The 22047-nt window shown below is 45.6% G+C and overlaps 8 protein-coding genes across 8 annotated transcripts; 4 read left to right on the forward strand and 4 right to left on the reverse strand.

Annotated features, from left to right (window-relative positions):
* Positions 1-382: 382 nt before the first annotated feature.
* ACHE_10938A (uncharacterized protein) lies at positions 383-2686 on the reverse strand (the record flags this gene model as incomplete). Its single annotated transcript, XM_043284830.1, has 1 exon — positions 383-2686. The coding sequence occupies one exon, from the start codon at positions 2684-2686 to the stop codon at positions 383-385; it is 2304 nt and encodes a 767-aa protein (XP_043132058.1).
* A 1860-nt stretch (positions 2687-4546) lies between these two features.
* ACHE_10939S (uncharacterized protein) lies at positions 4547-6307 on the forward strand (the record flags this gene model as incomplete). Its single annotated transcript, XM_043284841.1, has 3 exons — positions 4547-4654; positions 4702-5282; positions 5332-6307. The coding sequence occupies 3 exons, from the start codon at positions 4547-4549 to the stop codon at positions 6305-6307; spliced, it is 1665 nt and encodes a 554-aa protein (XP_043132059.1).
* A 129-nt stretch (positions 6308-6436) lies between these two features.
* On the reverse strand, positions 6437-6903 carry ACHE_10940A (uncharacterized protein; the record flags this gene model as incomplete). Its single annotated transcript, XM_043284853.1, has 2 exons — positions 6437-6634; positions 6685-6903. The coding sequence occupies 2 exons, from the start codon at positions 6901-6903 to the stop codon at positions 6437-6439; spliced, it is 417 nt and encodes a 138-aa protein (XP_043132060.1).
* Positions 6904-7735: 832 nt separating this feature from the next.
* Positions 7736-8147, reverse strand: ACHE_10941A (uncharacterized protein; the record flags this gene model as incomplete). Its single annotated transcript, XM_043284864.1, has 2 exons — positions 7736-8010; positions 8060-8147. The coding sequence occupies 2 exons, from the start codon at positions 8145-8147 to the stop codon at positions 7736-7738; spliced, it is 363 nt and encodes a 120-aa protein (XP_043132061.1).
* Positions 8148-12388: 4241 nt separating this feature from the next.
* On the forward strand, positions 12389-14238 carry ACHE_10942S (uncharacterized protein; the record flags this gene model as incomplete). Its single annotated transcript, XM_043284875.1, has 2 exons — positions 12389-14086; positions 14137-14238. The coding sequence occupies 2 exons, from the start codon at positions 12389-12391 to the stop codon at positions 14236-14238; spliced, it is 1800 nt and encodes a 599-aa protein (XP_043132062.1).
* A 720-nt stretch (positions 14239-14958) lies between these two features.
* ACHE_10944S (uncharacterized protein) lies at positions 14959-15183 on the forward strand (the record flags this gene model as incomplete). Its single annotated transcript, XM_043284886.1, has 1 exon — positions 14959-15183. One exon carries the CDS (start codon positions 14959-14961, stop codon positions 15181-15183), a length of 225 nt encoding a protein of 74 aa, XP_043132063.1.
* Positions 15184-15614: 431 nt separating this feature from the next.
* On the reverse strand, positions 15615-16403 carry ACHE_10943A (uncharacterized protein; the record flags this gene model as incomplete). Its single annotated transcript, XM_043284897.1, has 2 exons — positions 15615-15733; positions 15809-16403. 2 exons carry the CDS (start codon positions 16401-16403, stop codon positions 15615-15617), a joined length of 714 nt encoding a protein of 237 aa, XP_043132064.1.
* Positions 16404-18267: 1864 nt separating this feature from the next.
* ACHE_10945S (fungal specific transcription factor domain-containing protein) lies at positions 18268-20648 on the forward strand (the record flags this gene model as incomplete). The annotated part of the gene is made up of 5 exons (XM_043284908.1): positions 18268-19418; positions 19467-19547; positions 19608-19807; positions 19864-20380; positions 20432-20648. 5 exons carry the CDS (start codon positions 18268-18270, stop codon positions 20646-20648), a joined length of 2166 nt encoding a protein of 721 aa, XP_043132065.1.
* Positions 20649-22047: the final 1399 nt, after the last annotated feature.

The raw sequence follows: 22047 nt of genomic DNA on the forward strand, positions 1-22047 counted from the left end.
CACTTCATCGGCAAATCGGTGGACGTTGATTCTTGTCTGCTGATTTCCACATTTGTCTCACTCATGCCCAGGTTTTGTCCGCTCATGCCAACGCTCCTATCCCACACGTTCCGCTGCTGCTTGAGGGCATGCATGTCGAAAATTTAGATGGTAAATAGTAGACTGGCTACAACTAATGTAGTCTATTCGACCCCGGAGCGGACTTTAGGATTTTTTGATAATAATTGATTAAATTAGACTACAGCCTCTATCAACTTGTGTTCCAAAGCGCCAGTCGCCGTAAAAAGAAAAAATAATGAATCCCATGTCAAGAAATTCCGGTTCACAACACCCCAGGAACAGATCTTCTCAAACGAATGCTTTAATAATGTACAGTTATCATTTAGCAAATAGTACGACGTTGTTTTGGCTGACGTGCCTCTGCCCCGCACGAAAGCAGCCGCTTTCTCTTCGGTCGACGGTCCAATCTAGCCCAATGAAAATCAATAATCAGGGCCCTTCGCAACTCAGCGTTCCACAAAATATTATCCGGTCGAAGGTCCTCATGAAAAACTCCGAGAGAGCGGATATTCTTCACAGATCTCGAGATTTCACGATTCAACTCTTCCCTATTGGATTCTGGACAAGAAGGCATATTCTCAATACTGCTGATAGGCTTCCCACCCCACCCCATAAGTAGCATATGCCGAATTGCCCCAGCCCCATGGAGGAAGTAAGTTTTCTTTAGGTCAATTGCTCCCAGGAAAACAGGAACTGCAGAACCCTGAGCCTGCTGCAGGACATGATAAACCTCAGCTTCGCGCAGGAGCTCCGGCCACCGGCAGGAGGTCGTGCCTTTTCCAACAACAGTGTACCCATATGCAGCACAGGTGACCTTGAACGGCGCTCCTGATGCTCCACAGTCTCCCATTGGTGTACAGTTCCGGTCGATATTGTCACCCAGCTGTCGCTTCACCAGTTGCACCAAAGTTGTGGAATCAATGGTGTGCCGCCTACCGTCTCCACCCTGTTTATGGAGCATCACATTCGGGCAGTCATCATCGAGCCGACCACCCTGCTGCAGGCCCAGTAAACAGCGCTGTGTACAGAAGTCTGCGTCGTGCCGCCCATGTTGACTGTCTGACTGTGAAAAATGTCGCGAACCCGCCCGGCGTACCGTCCGTTGGACCGGCGATGAACTGATCTCGCTGAGGCCGCGTTTCTGACCTTTTTGACCTGAAGCTTCAAAATCCGAATCGGGATCTGAAGATTCATCATGGTATGTTGTAGTAGAAGGTGAGCAGCCAGGCCGAGACCGGGTTGGCGCTCGGCGTCCCTCAGCGGTAGGGGATTCCGCTGAGGATGACGACGGCGGCAGAAACTCGGATGTGGTGGACTTGGGGCTAGGATAAGTGCGCTTTGAATTCGGGGTATGTTGTGGCGATTCAAATTCGGAGACTGGAGACCAAGCGCCATCAAAGCTACCAAAGCTAGACTCCCAGATTGGGAGCTGCGCATCTGCTTCGTTTCGCCACTGTTGGCTACGAGGACGTGAGCGAAAACTCATCAGACAAAGACACAATACCCGAGCGATAGCTGTTGCTGGCTGCAGAAAACTCTGTTCATCTTCTGAGTTCACTTCCTCGTTCGGTTCACACAGATGGTAATACAGGGTGCCTGGGTCTTCATAGGGGACTCGCAGAAGAATTAATGCAAGTCCATTAGTCACATATGAATATTCAAGTCCTTCCTGTATCATCACATGGTACTCTTGGGCGATCACTGATCCAACGACCCTTTCAGCTTTCTCATCCTCGGTATTGGGGACACTGTGAGCCTTGACCACCTGTCCCCAGAAGTCCATGGATTTAAGACCTCTGCGAAGGCTCTCAACAGGTAGCTTGTGGGGAGGCTTGTACTCGACTGTGGTAAGAAGTGTGCTAGTACCGTCGTCAATGCGGTGTATGCAATACTGATCAGGCCTGGAAGACCCGGATCTTGATGGTTGGTTTGTCTGTAAATCAAGGCTATTGGCATGACTGTCGAACTGGACTCCATCACCCAAACGGAATTCATCTCGAGCGGTAGGTATCTTGCAAAGCTCTGTGATTATGTTCCGTACATGATTCTCAACAGCAGATCGCTCATAGCCCTCAAGGTCCCGTTCACTGCTTATCGGTCTCTCTTTGACATTTTGTCCCTCATACTCCAGCGCAACGAGGGGTGGAAAAGCCCGACGTGCTGTATTCCCTGTCAATCCAAGATGGTTGCAAACAGAGCGATAAATTTCCTCCTGCTGGGTTTGACATTCGGTCCACGGGCGCAGTTTTACCGGGCAACTTTTTCCGATCGGTGCTGAGATTTTCCCTGAAGTGCAGCGAGATTGGTTTGCGATTGTCAATGATTTAGCGATGATATTATGACCATATCGAATGAGCTCGCCAAAGGTCGTTGGTCGATTTTGTTCCTCTGCCTGTCTCCTTAGCTCTGCTTCATGCCTTTGTTCCTCCTCTGCTTGTTTCCGTCGCTGCTCTTCTTGTTTCCGTCGCTGCTCTTCTTGTTTCCGTCGCTGCTCTTCTTGTTTCCGTCGCTGCTCTTCTTGTTTCCGTAGCCCCTCTTCTTGTCTCCGTAGCTCCTCTTCTTGTTTCCGTTGCTTCTCCGCCTCCAGAAAGAGTTTTTTATAATCTGGAATATCGTTGCTGGCCATGGAATTTGCAAGACGCGTGTGAAGGAGTGTTGATGTCAAACCAATTTGGCAGACGTACCGACAATTTTTGGCTCGTATTAAACAATGTTCGATGGCATAAGTAGAAGTTAATGATCAGATGATAGCCCAAAGTTGCAAAATGATGTAGGGTAGTGAAAGTGCATTGAGGTCATTCAGCATGCGCAATAACGAAAGGAGATCGTTGGGTGCCTTTCCTATGGCTGTCTGTTTTGGTGTTCGGAGCGGGTATTAGTAAATCCTAATCCAAACCAGGCTCCCTTTGCGGCTTCGAAGATGGCTTGCCTCTCAAGAAAGGGTTGGGCTCATGCTTGGTGGTCAGGCAATTTCTATCCACACTACCGAGTAATTACTTGTATTCAATGCGATATAGTGGGGGTCTTGGGCGTGGACTGATGTGATCCGTAGGGAAATCGGCCTTAGGGGAATTTCGTGAGGGAAACAGTATAACCAGATTCGTCAGCTGACGCCAAGACCGACTGTCGTTAATGTCATCTTATGAGGCGTCAGCAGTAATCCCCCAACCTTCCATTGTCTGCTTAAATTACGGGAATTTCAAACATGTCTGCAGCAGCAAGTCCTTAGGAGACCAACACATGATTATTAAACTAAGAGAGAGGGTAAGGCGGTCGGGCATCCATGTGTGAGCGCCAGCCTAGTAAGTTTTTCACGTGTGCGCGGTTCCCTTTATTGAGCCGATCTCTGGAGAGATGGAATCGCCTCGACCCATGCTACTCACTGAAAATCTGCTCCTGCATGTGATGTCGCGCAATGACTTCAATGAAAGATGCCCGTACATCAAGTATTGCTTAGGGAAGACCAGGAACGCGTGGTTGACCGTAGCGCTAGCATGGCCCTCCACCAATGACTTGTAGAAAGGGGAGACCCCATACATCCACGAATCCATAGATGCTGAGAAGTAGTGGAACGATTGAAAGTCATAAGTCTCGACCTTCGGCTGCAGCAATGTGTTGGTATGCGCCAGAGCACAAACAATGCTCCGCCTTTCAATCTCCCGTAGTAGCTGCGGCGCAGGACCTCCACACACACAAGCGCCTACGATATGGCGGTGATTCGCTGAACCACTATGCTGGGAACACGGCGGAACCGCCGGAAGGTGGAGACACTGGGAGTCTGGACACTCAATTCCTTTCCGGATGTAGCATAGCGTTAACCAGTCAAGATAAGGATGGGGAACGATTCAATCGGCTGGTATGCCCTTCTTATAGATCCCGCAGCAATTGTTCCAAGCGGTCCCATTAACCCTGCTTTTATTTGTGAAGTTTATTGCGTATGTTTTGTAAGAATTTCTCCAATATGAGACATGAAAGGCGAGGAAGTTGCTTGCTGCAGAGTTATTGCATTAGTTTCATGTGATAAAGCAGCGGGTAGTCAGGCCCTTGGACACAGTCGGCGCGAGCTTGGCTGGTTGGGCGTGGGCCAGTCAATGGCACTGGGCGTGCGCAAACATTCCGTATGACCTCAAACACTTAACAGTTGTCTGGGGAAATATCTGAGATACATGCTTTTTCGTTAATGGAATTTTCGATGGCTTCGCGAGATTACAATTTATAGTGTATCTTAAATTAGTTGGCTCCTTTCCACAAGATGCCGATCACAAAGCGGAAGCAGGTATTGCGCCTATAGTACCTTTGGCCTACAACTATAAGTGGCTGGACAACATATGCATGTTTGTTGGCCGAAAAGGGGTCTTTGGAATTGTGGACGCGTGGCTTAGCACGTGCGGGGTAGAAAGCACCAATTCCCTCCAGTTCCTTTCAATCACTCTTGCTCTCAACTTCGCCATCTCAGTGACAACGAGAATCATTGAACTTCATCGATATGGGACTTACCGAGAGTAAAATCGTCCTGGAAAGATTTAGTGCCGCATGCTTTGAAGCAGATTGCCATAGGCGTGACGATATCCGCGACCTCCTTTCTGATGATAATGTAAGTTGATCATTCTCTATACAGACTGTCATACTAACATAGAGAAGTTTTTAAGGCTCCTAAATAATCTATGGAAACAAATCCCCCCAGTTTCAAAGAAACGAATCATAAAGGCCAATCGTCGTAAATCTGCGAAATATGCGACGCCCCCAAAAGTTGACAACATGTCTGACGACGTGCCCGAGAGCTTGATGAAATTTATCCCACAATGGAAAAACAACATTCAAAGCTTTTTCACTGAGGAGGACGCGCTTGACCTCAACTTGGATCATCCTGTAGCTGAGTCGTACAGGCTACTTTTACAACTGGAGAACCGGGGAGAAAGGGATACTTGGCGTACCCGGTTCCTCAAAGTCGTGTTCCACCGTCTTATGAAGCAAATAAGCAGTGGTCAGTACACGCAGTCGGCCGATGTCACGAGAGCCACAACAATAATCAAAAATTCTGGTATTGGTGACAATTCCGAACAAATTAGAGAGCGTTTCATTGCCTGGGGCAAGGCTGGGCAGAGATTAGAGTTACTTTGCACAGATCTTTTAGATGCTAGGGACAGGTGTGATGATGGCAGAAAGAAAGAAGAGCATCTCGGTTTCTTGTTCCGCTTGCCTAAGTACATGACGGATAACTAGTAAGTGCTCCCTGATGCCGATTATAGCACCATATCTGATCTTTACCAGCTTAAGGAAACTCCCTAAAACTGGAGTCACCCGAAACCAAGAAATCAGACGTTTAAAGGACAGTGGCTTGCATGCAGGAACGCAATACAGCACTTTAAGTGATCTTGCTTTCAATATCTTCCATCATCTATGGGGTTTCATTGAAAGATCACTCGCGCAGGAAGCTTTCATAATACAGGAAGGACCAATACTTTCGCGCCAAGCAGTGTCCCGATCTCGAAGCAAAAGAAGCGCGTGCGGAACTGCTGATGCCGGTAGAGGCAATACACCTCTAATTCCACAACCTTTATCGGGACGACTTTTGAATTACCAGGCAGAAAACAAGGGAGTCGACGAAGCACTCCATCATAACAACACGCCGAGCGCCGCATTTCATATCTTTGAAGAAGCTGGTCAGAGTCCTGCAAGACCTTGTTGGGATAGCCCTAACACAGGTTTGCAAGCCAATCGCCAGAATGAACTATTGCCAAGCATGATGGTGGATGGCTTTAATCCGCGGCAGAACATCCATCCCACGCTGCTAGATGGGTTCGCCATTCCATCGGCTGAGAGCACGACGGTCGATGCCTTTGATCCGCGGCAGAACATCCATCCCGCACTGCTAGATGGGTTCGCCATTCCATCGGCTGAGAGCACGACGGTCGATGCCTTTGATCCGCGGCAGAACATCCATCCCGCACTGCTAGATGGGTTCGCCATTCCATCGGCTGAGAGCACGACGGTCGATGCCTTTGATCCACGGCAGAACATCCATCCCACGCTGCTAGATGGGTTCAGAGTTCCTCAAGACGACTTTCCTATTTCAGGAGAGTTCACGCTACCAGTACCACGAGCCTCCGATCAGGGCATGTCTAATTCACCAAATTGTTCAGGGCAAGATGCCCAGAATAGACGCTTTAATGCCTACCCATCCGACGGAGTAAATTGCCCAGAGGTATCTAGCCAGCCACATTTCCAATCTTTATTAGCTTATTGATCTCATGGAGTGAAAAAAATTTCTTTTTTTCCATTGATGTATTTACAATAATTTGCGCTTTCATTCAGTTTGAGCCCAACCCCATGCAGCAAAAAAAGCAAGCAGGCAATTTTCACATAGTACTTCCTATCAGACTGAAGCAATAAATATAACAGTTGTATCGGAGCTAATGGTAGGCTGGTCCGTGATATAAGTGTAAGACTTTTCAGGCAAAAGGCCTCCAGGCGTTAAGCTTGCTCCCTCTGATAGCGGCACGAGGTACATTCGCTTTGAGTTATTTATTATGGGCTTAGGCTCCGAAAAGTGTGCCAGGTTCCAACCCCATCCCTATGTATGAATGAGCCAAATCAGAAAGACCAAGAGTGGCACAAACATACCTCGCCTAAATTCATTTCATTTACCAGATGTGATGCCAATATCCCAAGTGTTTCACCAGAATAAAGTTTGATTCCTCCGCCAACTTTTCTGAAAACGATATCTTTTGGAGGCTGACTCTTATCATCCAGCTGACTCTTATCATACTCAACCGCTCCGGGTATCATTTCTTTGATTTTCATTCGAAGAACCTCAGCGGCTTCAGAAAGTGGACGGTTCATTTCAAAGAGGCTATAAAAACTCGACGTGCTGAAATTCGCTATAAAGACGTCTTAAGTTGAGAACTGGAAAAAAGAAGTTAGTGCTAGAAAATTGATACTCAGATAAGGAATACTTACCAGCTTGAGGACTCGACTGGTTACTATGGGGCAAGAAATCGTGCTGTTGGTATGGGAAGGAGAGGGGTCTGAGGGGCAATTTCAGTAATAGACGTAATCGTAGTTGCACTTCGTGTTGGAAAAAAGATCACGCGGTAAATCACGTGTTGCGGGGTCCTGGACCGGAACACACAACAGGCGAAGCGGAATCGCCTGGCTCAAATCATATGCAGTTGGGATGACTGGTCAGTCCTGAAGAAGTGAAGACTGAAGATCGACTCGAGAATTAAAGACCTGTGGATTGAGGAGTTTATAGTTTGCACTCATTTTTATACGATTACTTATAAGATTGAGATAGTGAATATGTCTGACATTATACCAACTTTTTCTCTAAATACAGCGCTCGCCTAGCTGAGTTTTGTAGTTAGAGGAAGCATTGTACTCAATGGATGTCATAGGCTGATGGCTGCACTGGATTCTTTCGCGCGCTTGGTTCGGGCATGTTCCATTAAAAATGACACTTTACAATCCTCTTTTTTATTTATTTTTTTTCCTTTTCAAATACAGATCATGCACTTGAAGAGTTCTATTGGCAAACCTTGGGAAAAACGTCATCTCAAGGTCCATACAATTTATTTAAAAGCTATATATGACATGGCACTTGTACCGAATGACACTAAACAAGAGCCACATTGGACATGGAAGACACACTTTTCGAAATCAAAATAAGCAATAATTACAGACAGACAATGTGATAGCCCTTGCAGAGTAGATAATCGTCTAACAGCTCTTTTCCACGCTTTGATCTGCACAGCTCGCCCTCTCCAATAATAATGTACTCTATCCAATTCAATGTAGCTGTATCTCCACCTGAGTTGAAGTAACACTGACTCATTTGGCACGCCACCTGGTATTTGTTGTTCGGAAGTTTTCCTTTTATGTAATGTCTTCGGTAACCGGAGCAGCCATCAATTTGTGTTGGGCCATCTTCGAATACAGGTGCCAAAGCATCTAATGGGTATGAGTGTTATATTCCTGGACAATCCATAGGCAGACAAACCTGGGTTGGATGAATTGGAAGCCTCGCCAGTGTATCCAAAACAATTGTAAAATGGCGAAAAGACAGTGAGAAAGAAGCTAATTGCCATAGCTATACTTCAGAGGACGACAGAGAGTAACCAGAAGGCATGTATGGCACAATGCTGGGAAACGAAGGAGGTAGCGCGCATATATATCAATCAAACCTTCAAACTTCAGATGAATGGACGTATTCCTGGTATGCAATCGCATCGAGCTTCTACTGAAGGGTATCTATGATGTGATGGTGGTTGTGTTTGTACCCTGGCTTGACCTAATAACACTTTTTTGAAAGTATATGCGCGTCTTTCTGGTAACTGATCTGTTCCGACGTAAATAAAAATCCCAAAATTCCCAATACGTTTTGCTCATTCAATATCACATATCAAACCTTTCATATCCCGAGGACATAAGCGAGTTGGTATCCGCCCAGGCTGAGGCCGTTTTGTTGCATCAGGCATATAAGCCTCGAGGAAATGGCTATCGAGCTGGCGGCGGGTGGGTTGGTGTTCTGAAAAATGCTTCATCTGACAATAATGAACCTTCGACATATTGTTGTTGGCTTTTACAGTGGAGATTAGTGAAATGTGAGGTTAGTATCGCTCAAGGACACGTCGTGGCTAGGATTTACCTTTCTTGATCGAAGCGGATGTTGTACCCAGATACGACATTCGCCCTGTTTAGGAAAAGCGTCTAGTTCACCTTTCGGCTAAGTGTCTCTTATTGGACAGATTTGTTGCTGCACGGAGCAGAGTGAAAGGTAATACGAGTCTGTGGGGCTGAGAACGCTTTTACTAACAGGGCGAATGTTGTACTCGGGTACAATGTTCGCTCCGTTTAGGAAAAGCATCTAATCGCTGACTTACTGACCCACTACCCACTACCCGCTATCCGCTCCGATGTGGACAAAATTATTAGTATCAATGAGATTATATAATCTTAGTTTAGGCCGAAAATCCTAAAGCAGCTGCACTTATCATACTTATGAGTGATATGCAGGCTGCACCGCTGCAGCAGGCATCAATTGCTATCTATTCTCACCATCTGCTTCTAATCATTAATCCTAGGCCAAACTTATAGCACAAACAGTAAAAGTTTTTCACCAACCATTTCACTTTCACTGATGCCAGGTATGACCCTAAAAAGGTAATAAGAATAAAGAACCTGTATGTAATGAAATAAACTGGAATGTCCATCTATATTTACTCCTGGAGATCATCAATCAATTCGATTCTTTGATGATAGATTATCAACAGTAATTCTACTTCATCTGTGGCAACGGTATGTGCCTTGCTTTCCATCTAATAAAATTGTTTCTAACTCACTAGGCATAATATGGCCTGCTTGGACGGATTATCCCCATGGAAACTACTTCCATGCTGGGTCAAAAGCTTTTTCCAACGCGACTCTGCCTACTCGGACACGAGTTCCTATATAGATACGTTCTCATCGGGAGGGGTGCGTCTGGAGATCCGAGACCTAGAGCCTTCCTATACATTCTCTACAAGACCACTCTCAGACAGCAATTCCAGCATAATCCGCCTTCCAACACCTCCTCCCCAGTGTGTCCCATATCGAAGAATCCAGCCAATGCCATCTTCGTACGAGACACTTAATCGAGAGCCAATGCCAGAGTTAGAAGACAGAGAATTCAAAGGTTGGTCAAAGTTTTTTCTGGACAACAGTAAGTGGCTCATGCAACAGTACTTGTGCTTTTTACTGACAATGAATAAAAAGGGGATAATGAAGCAGAAAAATCATGGCTGTCCCATCTTAAACAGAAATCTCTACCGTCATATTAAAAGCTTTGAAAATTACTGTGGCGTGATATACAGCCCTGGTTCCGAGGCATTCATTGTGTTGCATGTTCTTTATCACGATGAGACTACTGGACGTTTACGTTGCTCGGCTGCATTTTTCGATGAAGAACCACAATTGTCAGTGCGGTGGGATCTGGGCTTTCTTATATGTGCTAAAGAATGGAGGGATTTGAAAAAGCATGGTTTTACTTGGAGATGTTGATATTCATTGTTGCTGTCTGGCTTGTATATATACGCATAATTGATGTTGTCGATCAATGGATTTGATATAATCTCTCGCACGTTCACGTTCTAAATATGATAAGTGGAAGTCCATTCAGCTGGTCAGGTATCTATACTTGAAGCAAATTTAGTATAGATATGCAGAGAGCTAAAAGAAAGAAAGAGCGGGTGAGACAAATCACGACAACACAGGGAAATACTTGATGTACTGAATAGATAAAGGTCAACAGTTGTATATGTACTGTTTGTAGACAGCCTCGCTAGTAAAAAGAACAATTATTCCAAGTAATGATCTATGGGTAAGCACTCATCAAAACGAGAAAGATCTTGGTCCAGATAATATACAAAAAGGACCCCTTCCCCGTGCTGTTTCTTGTTTCTCACCATACTTTTTATTTTCTATCTTCCGCATCTACACGTCATTGATCTTGAGAGTTCTTATATCTTTGGCAATATGGAGTGAGTAGAGCTCTAACAATTACTTCAGCTAACATTTGACTGATAAAGGTACCTGGACAGTGGCCGCCGTGGTTCATCTGGCTCCAGTCAGAGTGAGCCCAGTCAGACACAGAATAGCCCGTCGAACATTGCATTACCAATAATCTTCTTCTGCAGCAATTGCGGTGAGGATTTACAGCAAGCCGTCTTTGGTCGAACACTACAATACCAGAGATTTGGAAACGAAGTGGTGTGCTGCTGTTGCGGACAAAACCACCAATATGGGCGATATGTGAGTATCCCTAATTATCTTTATTTTTGGTTGTGCTTACTTAGAGGTAGGTTCATGAAGAGTGGTTCGGAAGAATTATCACAGCACGCAACATGTCCAGGCGCCTTGAAGAGTCATATAAAGATTTACAAGCGCAGCAGGCTGATGAAAGGTTGTACATTCCCTTATCTCATAGTCATGTGCGTCACTAACATATGTATTTTTGGATACATAGTGACTGACTGGACAACGCTCCTTTTGGATAACTTTGCAGCATTTAGGAAGTGTCTGCTGGAGCCCAAGGGCTTTTGTAGATTGTCACAGGAAAGGCCATCAATCTATAATCTCCAATTCTATAATATAACATAGTATACCTTTTTTCATGATTCATTTGTTTCTGCTTGAAGCCATGAGTAAGCAATCAGTCAAGTTCGGCCTTGAAAATTCTGAAGGTAGAAATCCTCTAGCGTCCATTTTTTATTATATTATTTTGCTAGAATGTAGCTCTGACTGAAACTGGAAAATATACTGCTGCTGGATCGAAACCAGCGAGTTGATATAGCTAGAGTTTGAAGAGAAAGGGAACGGAAAGAAAAGCAATAAAACGAGTCTAGCTGTAACTGGAACAATGATATACTGGATGAACTGACATCCTTGATGGTATGCTTCTTCACTGACAACTTCATCTTACCTCCTATTCAGGCTGGGACGGTTATAGTCCATTTTCGGGTTGTAGCCCTACTTCCGAGTTTCCAGGGCGGTCACCCCACTACATTACCATAACACAAATCTGTGCAGCACGCTGCACAATAAAAAAAAAAAAAGTATAAGTAGGTAGAAGGTCAGCAAAAAGTAGTAGAAGAAGAAGGTCAAGTTTGCGTTTAATTCTCTTTGAATACGTCTTCCCAGCTGAGGTTGACCAGTACAAAGAACAGACATGGTAAGCTGTACAACTAATGGACTTAACAGCAGTATGCTAATTCTCGTATTCAAGGCGGCTCTTTCTAGAGTTGTCAGTTTGCACCCAGCCAACTTGGCTCTGAAGTCTCTGCAGGCATTGTGTCTAGCGTCTGTTCATTTCGAACATAGAACGTTTCTCGACAGTGTTGATCCTGACGGCAAAGCACTCTTGGACATCTGTCGGAACCTGCAGAAAGAAGGATATCGCCAAGAAGACATAACCCGCCTAAACACCAACTCAATACTTGATGAGCACATCAGATGGGTCTCAAAGAGTATTACTGATGACGGTCTCACCAAGTTAGCCATCCTTACTTGGAGCGTTGATGCATCAACCCAATTGCTATCCCAAGAGCTTTTTCACTTTATCGTCCGCCTATATGAGGAATTCAACACCTTGTATCCCACACTCCACACATCATACAGCAGGTTCGCCGAAATTGATTCAACAAACCGGTTATTTAAACAGGATTTCAGAAAACTTCTCGACTCCCTCAAGGATCGTTTGACACATAAATGGAATGTCATATGGAAATGCACATATTTGGGGCGACAAACCACTGTGTCATATTTAGCATTGCCTCGAAATTGTCTGCTAGCTATGGATAACTCTTTCAGCCGTGATTCTTGGGAACATCACACTATCTCCGCCAGCGCCATTTATTCCAATTTTCAGAACGAAGGCACCCGTCCGAGACAACCAGAACATCCGGATAATTCATCATTCAAGAAGGAGGGAAATGATGAAGAGGAGCGAGGATTGGGCAGCCATGTCAGTGAGGTTCAAAATCATACTGTCCTTTCAGCGGAACCTGCACAAGCTCATGACACCAAGCGAGAACAATTGGTCGATGAGGTTAGCAGGATCTATGCCGGATTAAAGATGGTGGAGAATAAGTGCATTGAAACAACCAAGCAGCACACCGAGTCGTCAAACAGATTGCCGGATTGTCAATGGCAGGCTCTAATTTATTTGCACCGGATACTGCTCCAGGAGCATCATGACTTCTTTCTTGCCACGCAGCACCCGTCTGCGAGCCTGGCTTTGAAACAGTTACCTGAGAGGTACGCCATGCCGGCCCGCATGTGGCACTATGGTATCCATTCATTTCTGGAATTATTGCGCAATCAACTTCCAGACTTGCTGGAATGTACACTTACATTCCTTTACTGGGCGTATTCAATGATGACCCTATTTCTGGAAAGTGTTCCCGCGTTTGAAGATACCTGGATTGAATGTCTTGGTGATTTGGCCCGATACGGCATGGCCGTCGAAGATTCCATTGCTCGAGATTGCGAGAACTGGGCCGGCGTGGCCCGGTACTGGTATCACAAAGCAGCAGATAAGAATCCAAACTTTGGCCGGATCCAACATCACTTTGCTGTTCTTGCCTGCCCAGACATGCTTCAAGAGCTGTTTTACTACACAAAGAGTCTTGTCAGTGTCGACCCGTTCCCTCCTGCTGGAGAGAAAATTAAGTTGTTATTTCGCCGCGTTCAGAACGAACCTAAGCCTGATAATCAACCGACAGTTGCTGTGTTTATGACTATTCATGGAAAACTGTTCGCGCAACGTCCTCTGTCTGGTTTCAAGACGCTCATGAATGCATATCTGCTCTGTCTGGACAAATTCATCGGTCAACTTGGGAGTGAGTTCAAGATGCATGGCGTTTTTATCGCATCGTGCAATTTCGCTGCCGTTTTTCAGTATGGGTCTACTGATGCTGTGCTGTCTAATGAGTTCAAGGAGAGCTTGGCACAAGAAAAGACCAGTCTGACTTCATCAAAGAATTGGACGCCTGTTGAGAACTTGGACACAATTGAGGCTGAGTTTTGCGAGTATAAGAACTCACAATCCCAGAAAAGACTGGTCTACTACGGTGCTCATGTCACCTTCAAGACTTTGTCTGCCTTACTGGATCAGATTGGCAACAAGAATGTCTTTCCAGCAGTGCACGCCTATTTGGCCTTTATCTGGTGCATGACTCGCAATAACAACAGCATAAGACATATCGAACTAGTTGTGCCATGGAGAAAACTCACTGTGTTCCTCAATGCGATGATCTGGAGCAACATAGATTTTCGCGTCATGGAAAGGGATGAGATCCCTATTGTAGAGGACAGGAAGTGTTTCCCAGAAGATTTCCTTTTCCGTGGGCAGGTCTGGAGTCAGCGATACTTCTCTGCTGACTATTTCGAGGGTGCTTTGGCAGAGGATGATGGACGCTCAGTTGAGGTGCTGTCCCTGACCGTTGCGAGAATGTATCGATGTTTATGGTTAGGGGTTCAACTTGCAAAGGTTCGTTTTTTGTCCACTTTATTCGAGGCGAATACTGATATTAGCTGTAGCTCGACCGTTGGATCATATATGATGCGTCAACTTCCCCCAAATTTTCTGTGACACAATTTACCCTAAACCTCGAAAACCGCGCTCGAAGTTTTGATCTATGAGATACACTGGCCTTCGTTGGGCACCCACCCTTTTTTTTTTTTCATTCTTTTTTAATTTAGTTGATACGTTTCCCGGTCTATAGAGAAGCCAAGTTATCAGGTTCATCAAACACTGCGAAACGGGCAATATGGGACAATAATAGAGCCCTATCCCTCAGTCTTCATATCGATAGTAAATTCAGAAACTTCTACGTATACTCAATGGCCAAAGGAACGCGATAGTATTTGAAAAAGAGTTATACTAACTTTATAATTTTGATTAACATCTTCAGTAATGACTACTTTTTTTGGGATTTGAATTAGAAGAGTACGACACAGATAGTATGGACCTGGATGGGTAGGAACTAAGACGACACATGTATTTTGCTATTCAGAAGTTTTTGCAGATCGAGCAAACGGGATTTTCATTTAATACGCATTGAAAAAAGCACATCCTACGATTCAAGCCGTATGGGCATACATTAATTAACAAAGTATCTCAGATTCTGTACATCTTCCAGGATGCACGGGACTTGACCATGGAATTTAGCGCATGTAGATGCCTTGTCTAATGGAAAAAAGCTCTTTTCATTTTTTTGGCTGACATATCCGATTACTAGGAAGAATATAAAAGCCCATTATAGTCTGTAATCCCTACGATTTCTAGTAGTTGACTCAAAACACATCGAAACAAGTCTTTGCCATTGTTGTGTTTGCGAATATTTACATTAGTCATCCACCATGGACAATCATTTGGAGTGGTGGACGCTGCCCGACGATGGCATAACCTCCGACATGGAAAGTTTGGGATACGAGATCCATAAAGTCCCGGAGTCCCTGGAAGAACTCCGGGAAATCGAGGAGGAACCTAGCGATGAGAATCCAGAATACTCCACAGAACAGTTCTCATATTGGAAGGGAGGACTTGATTGCTTTGAGTTCGTGATGTCTGAACCGGTACGCTGATCCATTCAACACCAAGTGAATCCATCTAAATCAAACGAGCAGGTAACCCGCCGAATTGAAGGGATATTTGGAACGAATCTCATACGTCTCAGAAGACAAGGGCCGGTTGTGGTTCAGTTCAAACAGAACTCGATAGAGTCGCACTTGATGAGAGCTCACCCGTCACGTGATAATACCGTGTCAATTTTCCGCCCACTGAGACATGATGCTAGCTGGTATAACGGTCTGTTCGAAGTGTATACATCTTCCCACCATCAGACCCCAGAGCAATTTCAGAGCTCCCTGAAAGACGCGCACAAGCTGGTTGTGAAACCAAATGAATGTCTGCTCGTGAAGGGAGGACTTCGTATCAAGCCGTCACCACATGGTGATGCTCGAATGATATGGGTGGGATATTCAACAAAAGTCATGGGGGAAGATATCAGAACGCCTTATGCACCGCAGTTTATGAAAATATAGCTCTGGACACGGGCTTGGGTGTCCCTATGGAGTTCTGTTACATGAGTTGTCGTGGGTTCACTTCGCTTTGAAGGCAGGGTAAATTTTTTGTCTAGACATAGCATATTTTGCAGACGTCAGTCGAGATCATGTATAATGTCTGGATTGATGAAAGGGTTTCTCGCACTTATGGAATAACAATAAAAATAAAAGTACCGTCTGATATCATCACCAAGATCGTGTGCCAGTAACATGACCGGTTGATAGGAATCTTGTTGTAGAAGAGTAATGACCTCCTCAACTGCACTTCTATAAAGATGTTGAATTTTTGGTAATACAAGAATAAACACAAGCGAGATTCCTGGCTCGCCAGTCCTGCGTTCGATCTCGAGGAGTTTCTGGCCAGACTCAATCCAGCGCCGGCATTTAGACGGAAGATGTTGATCGTGAATGAAGGCGCCGCGTTGGCCGTGGTGGCGGGGACAACCACTGCGATATGTTGCTTCTGAATGTCCTTTACTCTCTAACCATTCCTCAAATCGCAGCGCTAAAAGTCGAAGGGCAAGCAGGCGTTTGAATAGGTCCTCCAAGGTCGGCCAACCCTGTGTATGAGTCTCAAGAACAACGATACTCGGATCTTCAGTTCCGCTCTGACTGATGTGTTGAGCGACAGGGGTGCGGTCAACACTGTAAAATTCTGCCGCGTTGCATAATTCGTATAGAATATAATCAAGAAGGGCCTTGCCCTCAACAGCCCGGTTGCGTGTTTGTTGATTAACCATGGTTATTCAATATATACGTCAAAATAGAGAACGAAAAGGAACAATTCGATAGACGAAGTGATGTTGATTTAGCACAAGACAGGTGAAATGAAAAAGAAGGGAAAGGATGAACAGCGGAAGGAACAGGATACGAGTCTAGCTGGAAGAGAGGGACAGCCGGAGTTCTCCGTCAACAACCAAATTGAACCAATAGTATCATGATTTTCCGGCTCGCGAAGCCGGATTCCGTTAGCCAGGGATGAAGCCTTGCTGGAGGTGTGTGTGAAACAGTGTAACCCGGTGAATGGAGCACTATGGAGCACCAACCATTCCTCTTATTGGTGAGCTTGCAAAGCGTAATACTAATCTGGTGTAGCCTGACTACACTTAGCCTTTCGCCTACTGCATCGGAACGCCTCTTTCTGGCAATCGAAAACCACGCAAGCGCTTCTCACAGCATTACAATTTGAAAATTTGATAACAGTTTAGCCAGGAGATGGAACACCCCAGTTTGCTATGATCCTTTTTCCTTTTCTTTTTTATAGCAGGGGCCCGTCCGGGCGCACTTCCATGGGTTTCTATGCAAAGTTATGTGAAGATGGCAATCATGGCACCACTATGAGAGAATATAAAGCAAGCTCACATTGGGAAAGCTCATGTGATTAGTTTGTATTGGAGCAATCAAGATTACGCGATCTTTCCGCTTTGGGCAGTGGTATTCCACGGAGAACGAATTGTCAACAGCATGATGATACCCACAGTGCTCCACTTTAACAGTTTCCACCAGTTTCTTGTTATTTACCGGATGGTGTTCCGCGCATGTTTGCAGAAGGAACTGCCTGGCTTTAAGATGTTATACAAACCAGGATGCCCAAAATGTGATTGGAGAAATGCAAGAAAAAAATCACTGTTCCAATTCGCGCATAAATTGGGGAAGCAATACATCGCACTATTGGATGGATCCACTAAGCAGGTCTCTTTAAATTATAGTCTTCCTACAACTTTCCATGTAAACAGCAACTCAGCAATATTGAGCCAGGTTATGTCTTGTTAATCTTATTCTGTTATTCATGAAAGTAATTAGGATATTATGGCCAAAGATATCTCCTCCTATCCGGCACTCCCTTCTTCTCATCACTCACCGGCCATGCGCATGCCACCTCCTCCTGAGTCCTCAAATCATTCAGTCGCGGCTACTGCTACCACAGCCACTTTCAACCAGAGTTGGGCTTACAGCAATCCCTCTCAATCCTCGCCAGTCTCCCCATCTCATGGCTTTTCCACCATCCACAATCATAGATTACCGCAACTGCCACCCAACGATCCATATAGGGGCACAATGCTTCCCAGTGATCATCATCACCATCTCCCTCCTTCATTGGGAAATTATCGCGTGAATGGTACTGTGGCGGGTGCTCCCTCTCATCCTCTGCATCATGACACGCCACGACACTCAGCGCCTCTGGAGTCTACCAATGTTGAACTGTCTGCACATTTGGTCCCGCACCCTCAGTATCATACTCCGGTTCCAGCTCCGACTATTCAGACTCCAGCCTTTTCTGATCACTGCTATCAAAGTCATACGCATAAAATGCGCCCAGGAAAAGCCCCACGTGCACAGCAGGTGAGACAGAGAGACAAGAAGTGAGCCGCGCTGGTGGCCAAGTTACGCGGATACTAACAGTTCTAGGCTTGCTACCAATGTCAGACGAGAAAGACCAAATGTGATGAAGGGAGACCATCATGTAGTTGTTGCAAGGAAAACGATCTATCCTGTGTTTACAGAGACAAGCGTCCTTATAGGTGTGTAAGGCCCTACTTCTCCCCATTTCTCTGACTGACACGCAACAGACCAGATAAAAGTACTCAGCACCTTTTGGACCGCATGCGAGAGGTGGAAGTTAGCATAGGCAATTGGATAGACCGTCTCTGGTCTCTTCAGGTGGAACAAGGGTCACAACTCCGTGACATCCTAACATCCATGACAAAGGAAGTCAGTCTTATGCTTCCCCAAAACCCCATTCAGCCCGCATCGCAAGATCAAGTCATTAGTCCTATGAAGAAACCTGATACACCCGTCAACCAGGAGATCAGGGAGGAGAGCACCTTTTATGTAGACCAGGATATCAATGCCGCTTCAGGAGTTGAAGGAGGCCTCAAGAATGATGATAGAGAATTGTCTATGGACCACATTACTGTTGTCCACAAGCTCCTCACGTGGCCCTCCATCAAAGCCCTTCTTTTACGCCTTATGAAGTACAGGGATAATGCGGAACCTGAGGTGGATTGCGGTCTGGTACGGGGGTATGGACGCGGCGAAGGCAATGATACAAATGAGGGCTCCCAGCAGGGGCAAAAACCATGCATGGAAAACATGTACACTCTCAGCTGGGATGAGGGCCTCCTCCCAACTGGCTCGCCCAGTGGTGCAACCTGGAAAGCCCCTGGTAAAACAACCCCAATTAACCCCAGCACATCAGTGATAACAACTGAGCATGGCATTGAGGAATCCGGCACATTCACCACCGACCCGGACACTGTGCGTCGTCTACAATGCAACTACATGAAGCACGTGCACAAGCTGCACCCTTTTCTTGACCAGAAAGACCTCGAGAAGAAGATTGACATATTCATTGGTATATATTGCCCAGCGAGAACCACGGACAGCCATAACAGTAGCAGGGGTCACCAGAAGGGAACCAAGCGCAAGCGTTCCAAGAGAATTGAGCTGTCAGTTGACAATGCAGTGATTTTGCTAGTCCTTGCCCTAGGCAGTATCAATGAATATCACGATTGTGCTGTGCCGTGCCCGATGCCCCGATGTTGTTGCAAAGAAAGGAACACTGGTATTATCCGAGGATCAAAATATTATGGATATGCCGCCCAAATTTTGGGGAGTCTCCAGGGAGCTAATTGTCTGCCCCATGTCCAAGCTGCGTTGCTTGCTGGTCTCTATGTCGGTCAATTAGCGCATCCATTCCAGAGTCATGGATGGATTAACCAGGCCGCTCGGGCCTGTCAGGTGCTAGTTCGACCGTATGTTCCTCCTCTTTTCTTTGACTGAGGTTGCTAACCAGGTTGTAGGGGACGATATTATGAGATGAATGATGGTCTTATGAAAGACCTTTGCGGCTTGGCCTACTGGACTTGTTTGCAGCTGGAAAGGTACAGACCGTATATTAATCTCATACGAAAGAGAAAAACCGATTGTTCTGATAATTCCAGTGACATTTTGACCGAATTTGATCTTCCAGCTAGTGGAATATCGCGTCTGGAAGGCATGATTGCCGTTCCCAAGGGACTTACTTTGAATCTGTCCAATGAGACCGACATCTCTAGTCAAAAGATGATGTTCGTCTACTCGGCTCGGATTTATCTACAGAAGATTTTAAATAAGGCCTCTACGTATCTGTGCAAAGTTGGGAGTATGTATGATGTAATAAAATGGCATGTATGATGCTGATTATCATCTCGCAACAAGAACAACCTTGCTCGTTATTTAAGGTGCAGAGAATCCTGAGCATAAACCTTCAGCAGTGGCGAAATAGTCTTCCAGATATGATGCAATGGGAAGATTCTGGTCCATCCTCAAGGGATATCGACATCGTCCAAATGCGCGTCAAATACTACCGAGCACGCTATATCATTCACCGACCACTACTCTACCATGCACTGCACATTGCCAGTCAGCCAGAATCTGTTGGAACTTTTACTGCAGCCTCTGGCATGAGTGTCTCACATTCCCAGCAGGTGTCTTCATCCATGATACACAGCCAACAGGTCACCAGTATTGCGCGATTACATGAGGGCTCCGGACCAGTGCAATCCTCAACCACCACGCCAGTTGGCAAATGGACATCATTGACCTTTCGAGATCTTTCACCAGCATTGCAGCAAACTTGCAAGATCTGCATCGACTCGGCAATTCTGAGTATGAAGACATTGGATGGCATTGAAAGTCGTCCTGTGGAGAGCAACATCTTTGGCACGGCTCATGCGTATGATCCCAGTGCACTTTTGTTGAGACTGACTGGCTAACCCGTATACAGGCAATTTGGTAACATGTTGGTGCTGTCTGCTACGTACGTGTCCAGTCTTTCAGAACTGGTGGACAGCAATGTCCTCAAGCAATTACTCAAGCGTACGATCCATTTCCTGCGGCAGAGGCAACATATTTTGCCTAGTCTCCGGGCTGATGCGAAGATTCTGATGAAGGTTTATGAAGAAATCTTCTCGGAGGCTCCTGTGAGTATTTCATTTGTTTGATTGACATATTTGTATTGTTTGGTTTTATTATTCTCTACTACATATAGTTCGATCTGAAATTTTATTGTGATACTATTTGCCCTAGAGCGCGCTCTACGCGCTTCATTTAACTGTTTGAGATTACATGTGGAATGATAGAGACCGCCAGGGCCGGTCTGTGAATGGTGCCTTTCGCGGAAATTCGGCGACCTTGAATATGATAAACTGCATTATGCCATTGACAATCCGTTCTTCACGAAAAACCACTGTCCAAAGCGGAAAGACTTGGTGATCTTAGTGTCCTATCTCCTATCTAGGCAATACCACATCCACTGGAAAAACAAACCCAGTTTTAGTCTCAAGTACGGGTCGGATAGACAGTTGTCAGATGGTTGTCATAACCCGTTTTTCTCTAATGGTGTGGGTTGGGCAGCTGTTCGAGCAGGTGAGAATTCTGCACTTCGGCAGCCGCCCACAACACGTTGGATTTTTTTTGGCTTCCCCTCCCGAAAGGATAGGGTACTGTACTGACCAGACACCACGAGAAGGTAGGAATCCCTCATCCTAAATGCTTGATGAAAACAGTTACCCAGCGTGCTCACTGAGGGCGTCTTTTCATGTAAACAGGCCTTTCTGCTTTCTTTTCTTCTTCAGATTCAATATTCTCATCGATCAGGCTACCCAGTGTAGATACTAATATCATTCGTTTCTCGTGATCAATCCCGTGACGCTGCTCAATTCCTAAAAATGACTTTGGCAGAGAGCGCCTAAAGCAAGCTCATGACTCTCTCATACATTCAAACCACATGTATTTTCCTTCCAAAGGATCAACCCATTCACAAATATTCTCTCGAAGCAGGCCACACGTATATTGCAAACAGTATGAATCGCCAAAATGCCGGCGACCCTTCAACTCTCCTACTGAAACCAATGACCGATCCCCACACACTTTTTTGTACTCAAACGAAGTACGACCCAGGCACTTATCTCCTCGGGCCCGTCTCAACAAACAAGATGTCCTCAAACTCAATGTCAACCTGGGCATCATACAATACATCCCTTTCCATGTAACCACATTCAGCGCGTCTGTCCCTCGTGCATCATCAATTATTCCATCCCATGCATCACCATTAATAATGCAGATCTTCATCAATACCATGTCACCACGCCAACATAAAATTTCAGAGCGCACAGGATCCTCGACTCTCATACCTCCGTATCTCGACAAGGCAGTCCGTAGCGCATAACCCCTATCCAGATTCCATCTCCGAAAAGGCACATATAAAGTGACCGTCTTTTCCAGAAAAGTCCCCCAACCAGGTTCAGCACATCCTAAACAATCCCGTTTCTTCTCCTCCATCAAGAAAAACCGCAAAACCCTCTTCCCACTAATTATGCCCTCATATATGCCCAGTAACTC

This window comes from Aspergillus chevalieri, chromosome 1 (assembly GCF_016861735.1).
Source record: "Aspergillus chevalieri M1 DNA, chromosome 1, nearly complete sequence".
Lineage (NCBI taxonomy): Eukaryota > Fungi > Ascomycota > Eurotiomycetes > Eurotiales > Aspergillaceae > Aspergillus > Aspergillus chevalieri.